At 43.5% G+C, this 20826-nt stretch overlaps 2 protein-coding genes across 2 annotated transcripts in view; one reads left to right on the top strand and one right to left on the bottom strand.

The window, feature by feature from the left end:
* The window catches only part of dock1 (dedicator of cytokinesis 1), a 172994-nt gene that overhangs the window by 78600 nt on the left and 73568 nt on the right, over positions 1–20826 (bottom strand). The gene's annotated exons all lie outside the window — the stretch shown is intronic.
* On the top strand, positions 1980–20405 carry LOC133027549 (inhibitory synaptic factor 2A). Its single transcript, XM_061094581.1, has 3 exons — positions 1980–3208; positions 9540–9611; positions 20222–20405. The coding sequence occupies exons 1-3, from the start codon at positions 1980–1982 to the stop codon at positions 20403–20405; spliced, it is 1485 nt and encodes a 494-aa protein (XP_060950564.1).

The raw sequence follows: 20826 nt of genomic DNA, 5'->3' as shown, positions 1-20826 counted from the left end.
GATTGAGACAATTAAGAAAAAACAAATTGGCAGAATCTGACCCAAGCCCAAATATGATTCAATAAATACAGGCCTTTTCGTTAGTTTTTCACAAAAATGTATTTCACTTTACTTCCTTGTCAATTTCACTGCTGTATTTACCCGTCTGTTGAGAATCAAACAAATATCTGCCTGCACAGCACTCACCTGCCACCTCGGTTTACACGGGCATGCTGCGTAGCTCTCAGACTCTCAGACTTTCTGACACATTACAGGGGAAAGGACTGGAGGGTTTCAGGGGAGGCCTGTCGATTTCGATCACGGCGGTGAACATTTGTCTTTAATGGCTTACAAAGTTTCAAACACGACTTTCTTTTAGGACAAAATCAATTCTGCTGGGGCTTTTCTCAGAAAACAGGATTTTTGGAGAGATATTCACTACCTGGAAACATGCAAAGGCATTATTCACTGCAAAACAGGCTTGAAGAAGAGCAGCTCTTCAATTTTTGAGGACATCATAATTATAGGACAAGCCTTTAACATCTATATTAAATAATTTATTCACGCTAAAAAATACCTTCGCCTAACAACATCTACAGAAAAAATGACTTAATGATTATGCCATCATGTAATATTTATGTATTTATAAATGGTCCCACAACTCTAAAAGGGTCTTTTAATGTCTGTAAATGAGACTGTTATCTTAAATCTTAGATGAAATAGACAATGACGGACGGCTTTCTCTCACCTGAGGGACAGACCCAGCACAATGCGATGTATTAACACAGAACCAGGGAGATAATGTGATGGAGAAGACAGCGAGACAAAACGTCCTTTGTGTAGCTCCCAGCTAGGTAAACAGACAGGTTTCAAATGGGAAGTCATTCACTGTTGACGGTGAGCAGTCGGGGCAGATAAGCAGAGACGGATAATTATCCTATCTGATCCGGCATCTATATGAGTGCGTGGAGTGTTTGCTTATTGTAAATCAGCAGGCGGAGGGAGAATTACTTTTCTGCTGGGGCCTCAGAGGCAAACTGCAGAGTTGTTATGTCGCTACCATACCTGTGGTAGTAGGGGAAAGATAATTCATTATCTCTGTTTAGGAGGTTTCTCCTCAGGGGGTTGTTGTACAGTTCTCTGACAAAGGCTTGCCGATATCGCCCACATTTTTAGCATCTCCAGATCAGATGCCACAGTCATATTATGCGGAGGGAGAGCAAATGTTCCTGCAAATAGGCTGATTTCCTATTTTAATTTGATTAGTAACCGTTAAAGGTAAAGGTCAGACAGAGAAACGTAAAGCTGAGCCTTGTAAATTATGAAAATATACTGCAGACCTCCGACATAATGATCTGTACAGTGAACAGTGAATTGCCACTGTTAACTAAATGGATTGGAGTGTTTGAGTGCATGATTGTAAGCCTAGCGACTGATCACCACTGCACAACTGAGAAACAAAGACTGATTGAATAGGCAAGAGGGTGGAGATGCAACTGGTAGTGAAATATGTTTTAACTGGCATCGACTTGCAAATAAAAAATTGTGCCGGAAATAATTGCCTTCATTGAGATTTAATGCTTCTGCCTCGCAGTTTCTCAGTAGAAAAATACATAAAAAGGACGATGATGACAAGGAAACTATGAGATTTTCTTTCAAGAGTATAATCATACCCTTTATTCTCCAATGTAAAGAAAATGTATCTAATGTTAAACTCAATTATTTTGGTAAAACTCAATTAATTACGCAAATTACTTTAAATGTTTCAGTTTCTTAAAAATGTGTATTTGCTTTTTGGCTGCATAATAAGAATTTTAGGATAAATGTTGATGACACTATAGTTTAAATATTCATTAAATAATTGCACAAGTAACCCCCTTCTCCCAAAGCTAGAAGAGCATGTGTGCTCTGTAGAGTGGGTTGTGGGCGAGTGTCTTTTTTAAAAGCCATTCATTACCAATGACTAACACAGCATCTCTTCTCCATGCTTCTCAGGAAACATGGTGAGCAAGGAGGGTGGCAAATGTATGCTCACCAACTCAGAGTCTGACTCGGAGGCAGCCCCCTTGCCGTCCGCCTCGCTGGCACTTGAGGTGAAGTATTCCCTGGAAGCCAGTCGGCAGGTGAGGAAGAGGAACAAGGCCCTGCAAGTGCGTTTCAAGGATATCTGTGAGGCACAGAACGAGCAAAGGGAGGCAGAGTTGCAGGCGGCGGGGAAAGGTGGCAAGCCCATCTCATACAAAGTGGCGTACCGCAAGTACATGACTGTCCCTGCCCGCAGATCCATCCCGAACGTCACAAGGAGCACGGGCGTGCAGACGTCGCCTGACCTCAAGAAGCGCTATCAGACTTTTCCGTTTGAGCGCAAAAAAGGCCACACCTACAAAGACGTGGCCGCTGTGGAAACTTATAAAGGTCAGAATAACGGTTTTGTCATGGAGGTGAAGCAGTCCAAGGCTGCTGAGCAGGGTTTAGATGAGGAGGAGGAGGAGGGAGCCTGCGGGGGGAGTGGAGTCCGGAGGACCAGGGCTCTGCTCCATACTAATGAGTGCATTGCCACAGTGGAGCAGCACACTGCACCTGATGGCCTGTGCTCTGACGCTCTGCTGCTCAGTTGCTCTGCAGACACAGACTGCCTTGCAGACACATCGAGGGGAAGTGGAGCCGGAGCACAGGCGGAGTACCAGCTCTGCAGTGTCCCGTCGAAAGCCAGGGCAGGATTACAACACAAGGAGGCCGATATAGGCTCGGTCAAGAGGCAGCTGCTCAATCTGGAGGAGGGCTCGTCCCGAACCCTGCCGGACAGGGCCTCCAAGGTCTCGGGCCCCATCTCCTGGAACTCCCTAACGCAGGTGGAGTGCCTGGACAGCCCATCTGTGAGGAGCAAGCGGAAGAAAGGTCTCCAGCTCAACGGGCTGCAGAGTGAGACACTACCACGTTCCAGTAGAGGCTGCACAACACAGGCACAGTGCCACACAGGACAGCTCTCTGCTCGGCCTCTGAGGGACATGGAGGAGCCTCTGTCGCCCTGCAGGGGTGGTGAGGCCGGGGGAGCACCGCCCGACCAAACACAGGAGGCCTGTAAGCAAATAGTGCCTCTGAATCCGGACAAGGATGTTAAAGAACAGCTGCAGGCCATGGAAAGTCTCATCAGCTCCAGCCAGGAGACCATCAAGGTGCTTTTGGGAGTCATCCAGGAATTGGAAAAGGGGGAGGCTCACAGAGAGGGGTAAGACATTTCATACTCATCCTATAGCCTATGCTTTACAACACTTTTTCTCTACTTGCATAGATTCCACTACCTCAACTCAGGGTGTCTGCTGATAGGGAGGACCAGTGAAACCCCAGTGTTCTCTTTTCCCCTCATTTAAAATGGGTCCAGCTCCCTGCATAGAAACCATTGGAATCATTTTCATCGAAGGTCAGAGATGACTGTGGGACTGAAACCTGACCTAAAAAGTGCTGACTATATGAGTAAATTCACAGAGCACTGAAATCTACGGCTGATCTCTTTAACGGCTCAGTATCGTTACCTGCATTAGCAGCTTCCAACTTTAAACGGTTATCAAATGGCAAAAAAAGAAAAGAAAAGAAAGAAAAGTCCAAAAAGTACAAATCATAATTCAGAACAGGGTTGAACTGAGGAAACATCAGACAGATGGAAAACAGTTATGATTCGGCGTGAACAGGAAAAGTGCCCTCTTGATGTGTCACATTATTTCTAGATCTTTGGAACAAGCTTGTGTGCATGACAGCTGCTCAGCAGAGCCTCGACTGTACCACCCAATGAGTGTCAAAGAAAAAGAGAGACGGCAGTGGCACGTAGCTGGGATGATGTGGCTTTCACCTGGATGTGCCCTGCAGTGCTATTACAGCACAGTGGGCTTTTATGATGATTCCCCCTGCAGGTACGGTGGCGCTGCTGCAGAGCGTATTCAGACAAATCACCTCACTCAATGTGGCCCAAGTGCTTTGATGACCTGTCATGTGAAAAACTGTCGCTATGAATGAAATCACAGACCTGAGACTAGAACGTATCAGATATGGGCTGTCACTTTTATTCAAAATTTGAACGATCATCTGAACGTGGGGGAACATTTTTTTATCGCATCTTATCACAACACCAAAGCACCTGGAAGGCGGTGTTTCGAAGAAAAAGGCTGAATTCATTTGTATTTGGGAAAAAGTGACAGCACTAATACCACTGGCTTTGAAAGAAACTAATGAAGCCACTGAAAACAATAGCATGTGTCTTTATGTGAGATTGATTTTGGCTCTAATGCCGCATAGATGAGCAGGTAGTTTCTAATAATTCTAAGGAGGACATATAATTATTGAGCAACGATTATAAGTAATTTTATCGATTGAGGGAAATGCTAAATTGGATATTTAACATTTGGCTTATCCGACCGCACACCATAATGTTTATCTAGCAAGTACGAGGCCTTTGAAAAAGCCCTGGCCTGTGAAAAGGCCATTTACTGTCCAGTTGATAGCGAGTTTATACAAAAGGGGCTACAGATAGCATCTAGCCAGCTGAAATAGGGGACTGTCTATCCAAAGGGATGAGGCAAACAAAATGGCCAATTTGTTGAGTGAACTGCTGGGTCCTGCCACTCAGATCCCTATCGGTTTTTACCAGCACTGTGTCAAGATCAGGAGAGAGAAAATCTGTATAATCAAGATGCTGCCAACCTGGTTTAAAACCTGTGAGCTGCACATTTACACCCGAACAAAAGGAGCACAAGAGTCCACTTCCATGTGAAGAAACAACAGGGGAACTCTCCCATTCAACGAGGAGTGACCACGAAACAGCTCTAACCACAGTTTTGAGTTTGCACCCTCTTAAAAAAGGCAATTATCTTGCTCTCAATCTTGCACAAGGCAGCCCTAATCTCCTTATCACCCAACTCATGAAAAGTGTGCCGGAGTGAAAAAAGTAAGCGGACATGTGGTGCAGCAAGGACAGCCATCTCCCTGTGTGCTGCAAAACACATCTGGCTTATCAGATGTGTCTAAAGTGGCAGGTGGAGTGGGGGTGAGGAGAGGAGGGAATGGGAGAGGAGAGGAGAGGAGAGGAGAGGAGAGGAGAGGAGAGGAGAGGAGAGGAGAGGAGAGGAGAGGAGAGGAGAGGAGAGGAGAGGAGAGGAGAGGAGAGGAGAGGAGAGGAATTTTTAAGGGATAATTAGTGACTATACTCCTTATTGGTGCCATCTGCTCACAAACATAAGAAAATAATCGCAATATTCTTTCATACATTAATTACAGAAGCCTACATTTAGTTGAAGTCAGTGAGCAGAATAAGCCCCTTGTAATCCATCTGAGCCTAGCTGAACCGCAGCGTCTCTGTAAAAGCACAGTCATCTTCTGCATATTTCCAATTCCCAAAGTTGGAGTTGTAGCTAGAGCCGAGCAAAAAAAATCCAAACGCTGCTTTAGTCACACTACATTAGCCTCACACTCCCCTTACATAAATGTCACCGACATAACAAATAGGAGGGCCCCCAGGCTATAGGTGAATTGTGAGTGCAATTACATCTGATATATAACTGCTTATGTTATATGACGGCCATTTTTCATGGGTGCTGGGTGCATTCATCACGACGCATGTGTGCGTGACATGCTGCTCGGACACAAATTGAAATTCCGTGGCTAATGTGCTGAGACTAAGAAAAAAAAGCATGGCCATGCCGCACATATCTCTCACACACACACACACACACAGGGGAATATAAATAAGGAAACGCTTTGACACTATAAATAAATTCTTACACTGTCGATGTTAAAACACACTGAAGAGCTAAAATTCAAACAATCCAAAATAAAACAGACATTAAAGATAAAGACGAGCCATAGCAATGATTCATATATTTTCTTTTATCTATCCCCCACTGTTCTATTGGAATGGGGGGAAAGGGAGGAAAGAGAAGGAGGAGAGAAGTGTAGAGTGGAAGAACCACTGGACTTTAGGAGTTATTAGATTCGAGATGATATAAGAAGCTCTTACCAAGCTGCTGAGGAAAAAACATAAACACACACACACACACACACATTCAAACACAGTCCAGGGCATGCAATACAGTGTAAAGGCTGCAATGCAGTTCTGAACTACATCATTGGTTGCATCCAACGGCCCAAAGCTCAGGAGTCATTTTGCTGTATCATCAGCCTGGGTTGGCAGACCAGACCTAATTAATCACACTTATGGGGACTTGTTGCTGGTCTTGTCTATTAACACTGGGACGTGTGCATGTTTTTATGCCTTCGGACCCCCACCCACTCAGTGACCTTTGGGAGAGCTCAACCAGAAGCGCAAAAAAGGGGGAGGGTGTATAAATACACTGTTAATGGCACTTTTGGCTTCGCTCTCCCCAGGGAGGCCTGTCGGATTTAACTCTGCCCTCTTATTTTCTCTTATCAACTCGATGAGAGAGAGAGAGACAAGGGAGGGAAGGGAGGGAGGGAAGGAAGGAAGGAGAAAAACAACATGAGGGTGAGAGATAGAGAGAATAAGGGTGAGATGTTCTGATGACGCGGTCCAGTCCCCAATGTTTATCAATGGACTCGTGTGTGTTGAAAGTGAAGGTGGCCGAGACCTTCCTCGCTGCACTGTCATCCTCTGCTTAGAGTCCCATTATTACCTCATTCTGCTAAAAGATTTAAAACAATATTTTTATCACTGACTCTGCTATACCTGTCAGCGCAGAAAAAAAGAATAGATAAGGAGGGGGAAATTTATGAAAGCGGTTTAATTTTTATTGGTGCTGCGCCTTATGGGCAGCATGACAAAAGTCCCTGAGAGAGAATTAAAAATGTCTCTGCTTCCGAAAAGATGAAACTCAAATTAACCTCGGGGATAAAAATCGAGCGGCTTTCGGGGCCATCCTACTTTTAGACATGCTGATTTATGACGGTACTTAAACCTGGTATCATCATCCCTCCTGGGGGATCCAATCACAACTGGACTTCTGAGGAGGCCGATGAAATCTGATCACAGTGGGACGCTTGCAGCGAAATTCTTTTATCTGTGTCAAAGTAAACAAGTCCAGGGTCACGTATTTTTACACTTAATATTTCCCATGCTTCCATCTATTTGTGGCTACCTCCACAATATGAGCACTGACCACCACAAATTAATTTTCTCTCTTTTAAATGGGTATAATCTTATTAAGTAGAGCTGTGTGCGGTGGATTTATTCGCTCAGCCCCTTCTGGCTCGGATACAAACAGAAACAAATTGACAATAGACCCATCTTTGTAGTCGGACTGGCTAAAATGATGTAATTTGGTCTATGAGGACAGAAATTGTGCATGTGTGTATTTAAATATAGATCTGGGAAATAAACTTTGAATCGTCGCATTATTCGAGACAGATGCTCATACCAGGTGTGAACTGGGATAGTGATAGGGTTGTTATATTTCTCACTTAACTCTAGTGGAATCTAGCCACTATATCTGCTGCCTCAATGACATATTGTAAAAGTAAATGGGATTTCATTCGTCAAAGAGGAACAGAAATATGTGTGGACATATTTTCCAGTGGTCTGCCTTCACAAAGTGAGCAGTCGAAGACAAGCAGAACATTGGTTCTGGCAGGAGCTGAGCTGGGTTTTCCCTTTAAATGTTGTCGTTTCATTGCTGTGAGCACTATAAATGAAATTCCATTGACCTCCAATGACAAATAAAACGAAAAGTACCAACTCTTCATTGCAACAAAGTCAGTGCTACTAAGGTAATACTTGAGACACTGGTAAATTGACCATGGAAAAACAAAGAAAAGTAGAGTGCACTTTATCACCATATTGCAGGTACATGTATTGCATCAGCTACATATCCCATGTTCACAGAAATGTTCTGCAAACAATAATTTTTCCATGATTCTGCTAACTAACAGACTCACAAACAGATGCAGGTGAAAACATGAAATCCTTAGCGGAGGTAATAAGCACATACTTGGGACAAAGTGTTGGTGCATCTGGTGACTGCTTGAGTGTGAAGGAGAGTAGTTAACGACGATTACTACCTGTATATGTAACAGACCCCCCCCCCCAGATAAAACTAGGTTGACATGTGTACTAGGTTTACAAAACTGCTTTCTGTTGATGCAGCATTCCAGGTCGATAACCATAAAAGCCAAGCAGTAAAGCCTTTGCATCTTGTCCATGTCACCGGTGAAGTGAGTCCACAGTGTGTCCTTGGTAATGTCATTAATTACAGGGGGGAAACACTTACTGTCAATCATTGTGCACATTCCCACATTGTAATCCAATAAGAACGCCACTGAGCCTCTGAAGCATGTAACCGAATAGTCCCCTTCAGAGCCGCCACCCGGTCTTTAGCTGTCCCTTCAGATATAGGCGTCTTTAATGGGAACTTGGTTCATGATAATATTTAATCTCGGCGACACTTGATGGCAGAACAATAGAGGGACGCATCGGAATTAAAACAAAAGGTCATCGATGTGTTTGAATGGGAATTTGGTTGAATCAATATCACAATAAAATGACTGACTGTGCAACGCCAAAGGGCTGCTGTCCTAAACAAAACTGTCAAATTTGAACTGCTTAGAGGAGCAATTTCATTTCCAAATGACCGCCCCCACTGCACCCCCAGCTAATAGAAGGTTACACAATTATTTATACCAAACATAAATCATAGTGCATGCTTAAAAACTCTGTCCACTACAGAAGAGTTTTGATTTCTCTTGAGAAACAAGGTTCAGCGCTGGGGGGAGAAGAGGGACCCGCTCAAAGTCAATTTAGAATTATCAGCCAATGACCAATTGTTTGTGAGGTAACATCGGGTCAATTATTTGATGAAAAATGATTAACAAATACTGTAATTATAGGTGGTTCAAGGATTTTCTGCTTTTCTTAGTTATAGATCATTATTGTCTCCACCAAGGAGCCTCTCTCATCTTTTTGGATATCTGTTAGTTAGCAGGATTACACAGAAACTGCTGGACAGATTCCCATGAAACCTGGTAGAAGGATGAATCATGGGTCAGGGAAGAACCCGTTAAGTTTTGGTGTGGATCCAGATCGGGATTTTCTGTAAAATTGATGACTGTTAAGTACGTGAAACTTGGTGCAGAACCAAATAAAAATCTAAATCTAGTGAATTTACAAATGGTTACAAAGTTGTTAGTTGAATGCATCATGGGTTCACATCAAGTAAGCAATGTTGATGCATTATAACTATTGTTTTATTGTTATTTAACAAGATAATTTGTACTGTAATTGTAAAAAAATTTAACTAAATCCTAAAAGCCCTTGACAAAAAAACATTCATACCGTTCAGTCTAGAAACTCATCCACTGTGCAGCACTTTGCCTTATCTGACCTCAGATCAGTCAACCAGAGCTAATGGCAGACACGCTGCTCTTCCTGCCCTGGCTGCCGGACACTGGCCACTCAGGAAGGCGGACCTCACTCCAGAGCAGCCTCACTTAGTGTGGTCCCGCTAACGAGGGATGACAAACAGGAAGAGGGAGGAAGGTGTGGAGGGAGCAGCTTAACAAGTCCTGTAATTACTCATTCACCGCTCTTATCTCCCCCGCAGACTCTCCTATCGAACCGGACAGGACACGGCCAACTGCGACACGTGCCGGAACAGCGCATGCATTATTTACAGGTTAGTGGCCATTACTCTTCAAAGACACGATGATCCAAAAGTGCAGCGTCCTTCCTCCTGGAGGGAGAAGGGGACAGGTGGACAAAGGACGCTAGAGAGGAGGGAGGGGGCAGGGGAGGCGAGGCGAGGAATAATGTGGACGCTGTTAATGAACACATGGGGACTTGTGACATTTACACATCACTTGGAATCCATTCATGTTATTCGCTGTCACCGGTTGTCACGTAGCGCCCTTTTATTCACTGACGGGCGCTCAGCAGATGTAGGGTTAGCGAGACTCGGGAGACAAAAGGGCTCGTGGTTGAAAAGGCGGCGCTGCAGAGTGAGTGAGCGCGGGGCAACGAAAGGTGAAATTAATTAGCATCCAGACTTTGTGAAATATCATGAAATATCATCACTGGGTGCTGTTGCCAGGCCAACCGAGCCTTTGCATACTTTCCGATTCAGCTCGATACATCAAACAACCAGTATAGATGTGAGCCCAGAGTCATTAGTCTGTCAGAGGACATAGTTATCTCCTCGTGAACGTGCAGGACATGAATAAATATTTGGCTGCAGAGTCTTCTGTGTGTGTGAAGTTATTTGTGAAAGGATACTGAGACAAAAGTAGACAGAGAAGTAACTGGCATTAGTTCTGATAATTATTACATTTCATTGAATCACAAGCTGAATCCGTTTAGTTTTTAAGGCTTTTTGAAGATGATCCCTTTTTTACGACTCAATAAACAAGACTAAGGATCTGCTGTCACACTAAAGGCTAATTTATGCTCAATGTTAGATACAGAAACAGAAAGGAACAGAGTCTTTTGTCCATATTTGTGCACGTCTTTTGAAAGATTACGTATCTGGACCAAACAGATGAAAGGGAGCAGTACCACTAGAGGTCAAAACCTGCTGATGATTTGAATGGATAATCTTTACCATGGTCACGATTTTTCATTGAGCCTGTTTGATGGATATGAAATTAATTTTGCATTTACTTGGTCATTCTCAATTAAACAAAATCAGGGACCTTGAATATCTGTAGCAAAGGTAACAGCGATCCATTCAATGGCTGTTGAGATGTGTCCTCCATCCATCCAGTAATTTTTTTTAAAAATATTTATAGACAGACTGAAATTAACATCCAAAGATCAATAATGATACCGTGATTAAAACCCATACATCAATCACAAACATAACCACGCAGCTCCCGACACCTCTGTCAGAAATGAGCCCCCCTCTTTGACACACAGTGGGACTGACAGTCTGCAGCCCCCCGTGAGGAACTACAGGTCTCATGTGGATATCTGGCTGGTTTTTATCCGTTTGGTGCTGAGAAAAAGTACGACTCCGACAGTCCAAACGAACAGGAGGTAGGCAAAAAGATGAGAAAGAAAAAAAAAAAGATTTAAAGAGTAAGAGGGTGAGAGGCGATCAATAAAACAGTTTTTAGTGGACACTGCTGCTCCACTCAGTCGGCATTTCGCCTCTGAAGAGCCATTTAAATCATTTTCTATCTACTGCTCTCAATGACTGATAAGCCTTTGGACAAACTTCAATTGGCTGCTGAAAATGAAGGAACAGGGCAGAGCTTTCTTCCCTCTGATGTTTGAGCGGAGGAAGGTACGTCGTGTAGTAAAGTGTGCTTAAATCGTGGCAGGTCCAGCTGCACAGCCGCAGGGTGGACATGAAAACGGAGGCTTTTACTTCGATTCAGCACCCACAGGATGAAGTGGGGTGAGCTGAATTACTACACGTGATGTGACAGGCACTGGACGGGCTCGGGGGAATGAAGAGGAAATAGGTCGGGTACAGGGTTAAAGGATGGATGACGACAGACTGCGGAGACCGGCGCTCGTCTTGTATCATAAATTAGTCATCCCCATGTTTAATACTAGTTCTGTGGGATTTTGACGGCCCAGCTCCCTCTGGCCTAACTATCCTCCATCAACACTCACCCTGAGTAAAGAGCAGCTGTGCTCGCCCTGCTGTGGCAGCCTCTGCAGGTTTTGTAGGCATAAGATCCCACTGCAGTGACACACATAAATATTAAAAATATCAGTGATTCCGTTCTACGGCTCTTTGTTAAAGATATTTTTGGCAGCTCAGAGTGTCCTCCGTATCAATGGTGTGTTGATAAAGGTGCTTCATTTATATATCTCCTTGCCTGAAAGGGTTTGAAAGACTCCAAATCCAGGCGGCGGTAAATAAATAATGCTGTGATTAAATGGGCAATTTAAATATGAGTCACTGATACCAAAGTGTCAGTGAGTTGTCCAAAAAATCGCTTTTATTTAAATTATTGTAACCTGAAAAATACACAGAGAAAAAGTGGCTGAATTATATATAAAGGATCACAGGCGGAGGTTGTTTGAGATTCCTCTCTTGACTTGGTCTGTGCTGATCGTGCACATGCAATGACACCTGTCCTCAAACGGGCTCTAAATGAACATCAAAACTTCCCATTTGGCTTCTCAGATCCACAGGAATCGATTGAAATGCTTCATCCGCAGAGGAAGGAGCAGAAAAAAAAAAGGAACTCGATACAAACCTGAAAGCTCATTTTTTGACAAACCTCACAGGCACCTGGCAGAGATTCCACTTGATGAAAGGGCAGACATTTTACTGAGTGAGTTGTTTTGAATCTGTTGAATTGACAGGGGTTACTCCCTTAGCATGGTTAATTGTGTTGATTGGACACAGAATCAAATATAGCAGTTGTATTCACACAGGCAGGGGGATTAAATGGCAATCTAATTACCCAGATCTCCATGAAAAACAACCTCTCTGGAGGTGGGGGAACACAAAGAGCCATGAAGGAACACACTGTGTGCATGGGAAGAATCGCTGCCTCTAATATCTAGTCGGATTTTATTCCGAGTATGTTTCTGTCTTCAGTCGATTTCAGAAACGAACTCGGGAAAACGTCTGGTTGCTTGAGTGTACAGAGTTTGCCTTTCACATTTGAAGAACGCAGCAGGAGATCTTGTGTTTCCGGAACATTCAGCCGAGGAGTGATACTTGGGTAGAGCAATGTAGGAGGCAGGTCTTGATGTTTTAAACCAGACTCTTACCATCCTCCACAACTTCAGCATTGGCCCTTATCGGCAAAAGCTCATGGGTCTGGTTGTCTTTCAAAGTTGTGTCTCGTGTTAGGTCCCGGTCTCACAGACATTAATGTAACAGTGGTGAACCTTCGCCTCCCCCTCACTTCTAATCTGAGTGACAAGGTGGCCAATAAAGCATTTGCTTCCCGTGGTTTTGTGCCTTGCTTGCTGTGTATTTTCCCCTAAATTTCCTGCTGTATTCTTCCACGGGCTCCTTCGGACATTTTACTCAGGAGTTGGCAAGAAAAGTTCCAGAAAACATTGCGCGCAGCTGACTCGGACATTTTCCGTTCTCACATGCAGCCCCTCTGGGAAATTTCAGGAAAGTGGGCAGGACTTCAGGTCAGGTCTGGAAGCAGCTTTTGTGTCCAAGCCAAACCTCTTAACTCTGGTGTTTAGGGTGGAGCTGGTCCCCTGGCGTGGGGAACGACGCAGGTCCATAAATCACTCAAACCCCGCCCCTGTGAGGAGCCAGGCATGTTCTCCTCAGCATATTCAATTTGTCCGAGAGTGTATGGCATCATCTCAGAGCCCATCTTTAACATAACAACAGCACCGGATCGATATGGTGCTGCTCTCCACGGGCATGGCCTTCAAACAGAATACACAAGCTGCCGTGGTCCTCACCTGGTCCCACTTCTCTTGTTTTTGAACCATCTTGAACTCGCTCCGTCTTTCTTTCATCCTCCCTCAGTACCTTTCTCTCTGTATCTCTCCCTGTTTGTCCAGAAAGTGTTATCTCCTCCTAATGGTAACGCTGGGTTCAAATGAACCAGGGGATTCACTGCCAAACATTATGTGCATGACTGATTGAGAATAGGAGAGAAGGGATGAAAAGATTATTGCAGTTCACTCCTGCTTGCCAGGTGATGTAATATGGGTTACTGAGAAAGACAGACAGAGGGGAGGTTTGAAATAAAAGTAGTCAGAGAAAAAAGCAATACTGAAAGAGGTTGGAGAGGGGTGGGTGGGGGGGTGGGGTGGGACGAGACAGACAGAAAAGCTGTGGAATTGAAATGCATTCCACTTATTTGAAGACCACAGGCATTAAGCCGTGATGTGTCTTGACGCAGAAACCCTGTAATCTCATTTTCCTCACACTGAATTTATATGGGCTAATGTGCTGATCAAACAGGGAGATAGATTTAAGCAGCTGTGATTAAGGGAGTCGATGGTGGAGGTCCCCACCACCGGGTCCGTCCCATTGTTCACAACGGACTGCGGTTATTTCCCAAAGGTTCAATTTTGTGCCTTGCGATAAATTCAAAAAACAAGGAGCATCAGATGATCATTAAACTATCTGTCCGATGGTAAAACGTTCTTTGAATAACTCTGCACTGCAAATAGATAAAAAAAAAAAAAAAAAAAAAAAAAAATCAACAAAGGAATGGGTGTTTAAAAAGAGGAGAAGTCTCCAATCTACTGTGCGAGGCTATGAAAATCAATTAAGCGTCGCTAAAGGCTAAAGAGCCCATTACATTATAACATATGGAAATTACTGAGCAGCTAGGCTGGTCTGCCTGCACAGATCTGTTGAGCGAAGATATCCCTCTTCTTTTTTTTTTTTTTGTGAAAGCATAATGATGTTTTCCAACATGGTGGCAAGCCGGTTACCATAGTTACAGGAGTGATTCTCCGTGGGACAGACAGTGCGAGGGGACGGCGAGGACAGCTGTGAAGAGCACATTCACACTCGAGGAAGATAAGGGAACCAAAAAGGAGGCAGGATGAGAATGTGAAACACGGGGGAGAGAGAGAGAGGAAGGAGGTGAATACAAGCTATTAGGACTCACAGATGGTTAAAGTGGGGTAAAGGGAAGGTGAGAGGTGCACGCGGCCATGAATACGCTGAAGTAAAAGATTAGACACGGCATTGAGAATGTAGAATAGTGGTGGGGGAACAATCGATTCTGTTCAGTATCGCGATATTTTGCGCCCGCGATTATATCGATACTGTAGCAATATTTTTTTTTTTTTTTTTTTTTAATACTTTATTTACAATTATATATGTAACAGCCCCTGGCTGGCAAAGCATGACGAGGAGAGTTTCAGAGTTTTAAAGATACCTAGTGTGTATGCGGAAAGGATGTTCTCCACTGCAGGAGATATAGTAACGGCCCAGAGGAGCACTTTAACATCTGAGCATGTTGACCAACTCCTTTTTCTGAACAAAAATGCCAATATTCCCAAATGAATTCAACATTTTGGGTCATGACCTTGCAGCCAACTGGACTGGACTCTAGTAGTACACATTTGTTTATTTTTCTCAATTTGATTGAAGCTCTAGGTTACTCTTGATATGATTATTCTCCGGTTTATGTTACTCTATTATGTCTGCTTGATGTTACTGTATTGTATTTAAATAATTGTAAGTTATGTGCTGGGAGCTCAGCGTTCATGTGAGAGGTCTCCTATTCAGAAAATAATTACAAAGGTCCTGTGTCCTGAATGTTCAAGGACAAAGTTTTTGCACTATCCTTTCTTAGTTTTTGCACTTCAGTTAATATTTAGAAGACAATGTTGTTCACAGAATTAAATGTGACATTTGAAGTGACTTGAGCAGTCTTATTTTCCTCATTTTTTGTAATGCCTTTGAATAATATGGGGGACATGAATCGCAGAATCGAATCGCAATACTTGCAGTATCGCAATATATCGCAGAATCGCAATTCTATTGAATCGTCACATTTTTGCCAATTCCCACCCCTAATGTAGATATGTCTTTTTTTCACCCTTGTTGTACATACACTACATTTTCAGGAGCAGGGACAGGACAGGAGACAAGTGGGAGTGAGCGAGAGTAAGAGCAAGTGGGGGAGTGAGGTTAAAGACAAGGCCGCCTTCTCCAATTTGTTCCGATCCGACGACCCCTTCAGGGGAGTGGCAGCCAGGCGACGAGGGAAATGCCAACAGCGCTTCACTCTTAGCCCCACAAAAAAAAATAATCTGAATTGCAGCGGGAGCCTGTGACAGTTTCATGAGGAGATGCTGATAACTGGGGACGGGAAGAGACTAATAAATCTTTCATTACAAACGTCTTTTGAGTACGTTTCACAGATGAGATGATTTTCTTTTCACTCTCCTTTTTTCCCCTCAAATTAAGTTATGCTATTTTTTTTTTTTCACTGACATTTTAGTCTTCTTGCTTCGCTGTTCCCACGCTACAGGCCACTTTGCCTCGATTGAGTAAGATTCTCCTGTCAGACACAAGGCTATGGTTTTAGAATCAATCTGGCCATTATATATAATCATACTAAGATACACATTTTATCCATGGAGGGTCTCAGGCGACAACGTATCACAGACACCTACACTCAAGTTAGAGACTGCAATTATTCTCCCTTGGACTGTGGGAGGAGACTGGACTTCCCAGTGGGAGAACAAACAAGAAGGACAAGCCGGGATTCCAACTGGGAAGAGTCTTGCTCCTTTCACGATTTTTTTGTATGAGTACGGTGAAGAATAGGTTACCCAGGGTCAAATCTACAACTACCTGGTTGATGTGGTCTTTCTTTTCTAAATGAATTAATGTGTTAATCAGCTAATTCAAATACTACATATAATGACTAAGATTGGTTATTATATAGTTCATACTATAGAATTACACGGTACATAACTACTGCAAGTGCATATATGTATAAAGCCAGGTAGATAAGTATTGTAAAATAATAACAGTAAGTTTTCAGTAAACCTAGAGTCATTGGAGAAGCACGGTAACAAACCCAAAGGGCAGACTTGAACAAAGCAGAGACCACGGCAGAAATACCGTGAACTTAAATACACTGTTAATGTGCAGTTTTATCTCAGAGCATAAATTGAAAAAATACATCCAATGATGGTACCAATAACAATAATAGGTTCTTTAATGTGGTTAAATGGCCAATAACCTGTGGCAATGGATACACAGCCACAGCAGTCTCAGCTGTATTAGAGGCTCACTCTAAAGAGCAGGGAAAATCCTATCACTGTGTGTGTCTGTGTCTGTGTGTCTGTGTGTGTGTGTGTGTGTGTGTGTGTGTGAGTGTGAGTGTGCGTCACAAAATGACACAGCGTTTAACGAGTGCTTCCCCCCAAAGACACCAAGAAGTGCTGGAGATCCGTTTCCGAACACAGCATTAACAGAAGGTTGTTTTGAAAGATGAAAAGGAAACAAGCAGATACACAGCGCGCTGCTTGTATTACACGTGTGACACAGACACACATTCATTACACTTTGTCATTGATCACAGGATTCTTTGGTGCCACCTTAACTTGAGTTATTCGAGCAGCAAGAGCCTGTTAATTTAGCAGCCCTGTGAATTCTGTTTAATCTGCGAGTTTGTGTTTAACAGCAGAAGACTTTTATAATGGTATTATGCAGCATGTGGGCTGTGGACACACATGCACCTCAGTTTCCCTGGGCCCGGCAATAGAGAAAATAATTGGCATCAGAGTGCTGCTTCTACACCCAAAAAAAACATCCCCATTAAGAGCAGAAGCAAACGTATTCAGTAATTGTAGGACAGTGTAATGATAATAAAAATCTAAAACAGTCATGATAACACAGTCGGGATGAATCATACAAGCTCAGGTAAATGGATATTTTAAGCAGAAGGTTTCCGGAGGGAATTTAAAAAATCGATTCAGATGGATGACTTCAGGGCCAAGTCTGACAAACACCGCTCAATCACCCTTCAAAATAAGACAGTTTCTTGTCCCTGCGAGATGTGAGAATATTATGGGCAGATTTAAAGCCCCATTCTGAAGGTGTGTGGAGGCCGAGGGAGGCTCCAGCTGTGGTCTAATACGTTTAAGCGAAATCTTAAAAATCTATTCTAAATTCGACTGGAGACGAGTGCAAGCTGAAATTAAAAAGAAGGAATATGGCCTTGTTTCCTGGCACATTTTCTGGGACCAGTTTCATGCAGAAGTAGTTTGGGCAAAGGGGGCTGCAGCAGTGTAGGTGCAAAGACATTGAGGCATAAATAACTGCAGCTGCTCTCGAACTCAAAGCAAATATTTCATTTTTAGAAGATTTTATTGAGCCGAACAAGGAACCTCAGGACAAACCTCTTAGCCCGTGCATCAAAAGGTAATTTGCAGCAGCGTGTTCATGTGCTGGGCTTTTCACGGGCTGCGGAGTTTATCTGTCACTTGGGGCCAAACAAATGGAACTGAAAATTATTCATTGTGTCCTTTTTTAGCTGGAGATCGCTTTTCAGCATAACGTTCATATTTACATATCAAGCTCTTAAATACATTTATGGAAATCTGGAGTTGTCTGATACTAGGGCTGCATGGTTCATTTGATTCTGCAAGATTTTGATTTGAGATCAAAATTCTGTCTCACAATTTGTTTATTTCAATATCTACTACAAATCCACAAAAACATGATTGTGCCTGATCCCGTCGTCGGGCGGTAGAAATATTCACCTGATATTTTCTTGCTGTCACCCTGCAGTGCTGCTCCTTTAACAAATCGCTGCCTTCAATGTTTGTGATAATGGTAAATGGACTGTATTTCATATGGTTTTGACTTTCATAGTCATGTCTGAATCCGAAAATATTTCCCATTACAGAATTGGAACCTTTTTCAAAGTTCTGAGTTAAAATGCAGCAGAATTTTCGATTGGAAATGAGATTGCATGAAGGTGTGAATCGAGATCAAGATATTATCAAGATAAACTGATTCAACACTTTCAAGCGTCTTTGACATTAAGAACATTTTACCCTTAAAACACTAAAACAAAATGCATGGTAGTTATAGAGAGACAGAGAAACAATCCCACTGACACAAGCACACACACATTTTTCCACATGCAGACAAATGTGCGAGCATACGCACAAACCCTGACTTTACACAAACTGAAGTGGATTTATACCAGCGTAATTAACAGCCCCTGATTTATTGCTAATAGCTGCAGTGTTCTTGGCCTGAGTCAAACTAATGCAAAGTGCTGAGAGGTCTGGTTCAGCACCCAACATTTACTCGAGTCACTGTCAGACGCCCGCATCGACGTCTGTTCTGCTCTAATTAATGCCCAAACCATCACCTGCATTAAAGTGTCACATTTTACTGCGACACCGTACTGGAGACCGTCCCAGCTCCTGCAAATTGTGATTTGGCTGCGCTGAGATGCAACAGACAGAATGATCGGTGTCTGCCGCTCACCTGGAATACTAATCATTATCCACATCCAGTCGACTTTTAAAAAAGGGGATTCTATCTGGTGTATTTGTGTTTTAAAAAATAAATAAAAAAGACCCACTCGCTCTTTCAAAGCGATCATTACACGTGCTTTGCATTTCGATCAGCGCGGGCATTCGGCTGCTGAGCTCACCTCGACACTGCATAATCTCTCTCAGTGGTGAAAGACAGCGTCTAAGCAGGCAAGCTGCACTTTTCATGAGGCGGCTCCTCCTGATGCCATTATGCAAGTCGGCCTGTCACAATGCCCACACACCAGACTCAGAGGTTGGTGGCTGGAGAAAGCTTTAGCAGATTAAAGTCCCTCTCTACACTTAACCACAGCTGAGTCTGTAATCTGAGTTTCACTCAGCAGCACCTAGTAGTCAGATGTGCGCGGGCGTGGGATTACAATGATGGCTGGTCGAGATAGATCCGCTCGCACACCCTGGGGAAACGTGGAGCGCACCGGAAAGGAAAAGACTGTGTGAGCGTGTGTGCACAAAGAATTCCACAAATTGCAAACTGAAAAAAGAGGTTCGAATCAATGCCCAGGCAAAGCAAGCAATCATCTCGGGTGATGGGATTCCCTTTTGCTTTAGGAAATACAACACAGCAGCGGCAGCCAAAGTGGGCAGCCAGATGCAGGCAAAAACACAGTGGGAGATTTCCCTGGGAAATAAGGATGAAGTGAGCGAGATATCTAGGTCGTTTGAGCAGGATGAGCAGTGCTGTGACAGATGCTTGTGTGGGGGTCAAGTGAGAACAAGGCGTGACGTCGACTCTTAGTGTGGTTACAGGGAAAATGTGGCAGTCACAACATTTCAAGATTTAAAAGAAGCATGAAGGGGAGAGAAGCCTGAGTGTATTCAGTGTCCATGAGGGAAGAATGGACATGGTGAAGCGTAACTGAGCATTCAAACAACGGCCTGTTCAAAGAGAAGGTTAGTTAAGAATAAAAGCACTGTAAAAATATAAAATAAGGAAATAAGTGGAGCCTTAACTATGTGACTTATGTGGAAAATTCAGCATAATTAACACCGCATTTAGTCAATCAGGATAATAACATAGTCATGAGACACCCACCATTATATTTCTAAGAGAAATACTATTATTACTCACTGATTCATTCGTTCTAATCAATTCTGCAAATGTTTCAAAATTAAAGTCCCAGTGAAATGGTATGGGTTATTATGACTGGGTGGGCTTCAATGGGACTGAATTAAAAGCAAGCATCCACTGGGAAATAACACAAGCAGTGGAAAATGGGTAAAATAAGGAGGATGTGTCTTTCATTAAACATGACAATAAGGTGGTGCCTGAACTTGTTGTGTGTCTCTGCTTCTTCGAGGTAGTGTGGAGCTGGACTTCAAACAGCAGGAGGACAAGCTGCAGCCGCTCATGAAGAGGCTCTACCCCACGGACGACCTCCACTTCGCCCCCCTGCCTTACCCCCAGGAGGCCTTCACCTCCACCCCCAAACGCAAGTCCAAAGCTGACTCCAAGAAGCACGCTCGCTGGAAACTTTGGTTCCTGTGAGGACACAGAACCGTCTCCTCCCTCCCCCCCCCGCTGCCAACACACAGGATTACTGCAGCCCTACGGTCGTCCATATTGGTTTGGTTTATTCATCATCCTCCGTTTTTAATCACATCTCCTTGGCTTTTTCTAGACTTATTAACTGGTATTAAAGGAGAGCTCCGTCACTGGATACTGAACCGCCTCTCAGAGACAACGGGTGGATTCCGTGGAAAATTCTGAATGACACGCATACCAAAAAATGGATTCTGAGTTATTTTGAACTAACTTTCTTCAAGCGGGGTGTGAAATTACACCCGGGCAACATATTTGGAGATCAGCAAGGTGAGAAGATGAATTTGATTTCCGTCTGTCAATTTGCATATATTTTTCTAGAAGACGTCCACTGGGCCCCTGTTCTACGGCACTGGTTCAGTGACCG

Source organism: Limanda limanda, chromosome 21 (genome assembly GCF_963576545.1).
Source record: "Limanda limanda chromosome 21, fLimLim1.1, whole genome shotgun sequence".
Lineage (NCBI taxonomy): Eukaryota > Metazoa > Chordata > Actinopteri > Pleuronectiformes > Pleuronectidae > Limanda > Limanda limanda.
This window is presented reverse-complemented; position numbering and strand designations above follow the sequence as displayed.

What these genes read in the sequence shown, in the direction of transcription:
- LOC133027549 (XM_061094581.1), top strand. Translation starts at nt 1,980, where the DNA reads ATGGTGAGCAAGGAGGGTGGCAAATGTATGCTCACCAACTCAGAGTCT. An exon ending in GGGGAGGCTCACAGAGAGGG is followed by an intron (nt 3,209 to 9,539) that starts GTAAGACATTTC and finishes TCTCCCCCGCAG; the next exon opens with ACTCTCCTATCGAACCGGAC. An exon ending in AGCGCATGCATTATTTACAG is followed by an intron (nt 9,612 to 20,221) that starts GTTAGTGGCCAT and finishes TCTTCGAGGTAG; the next exon opens with TGTGGAGCTGGACTTCAAAC.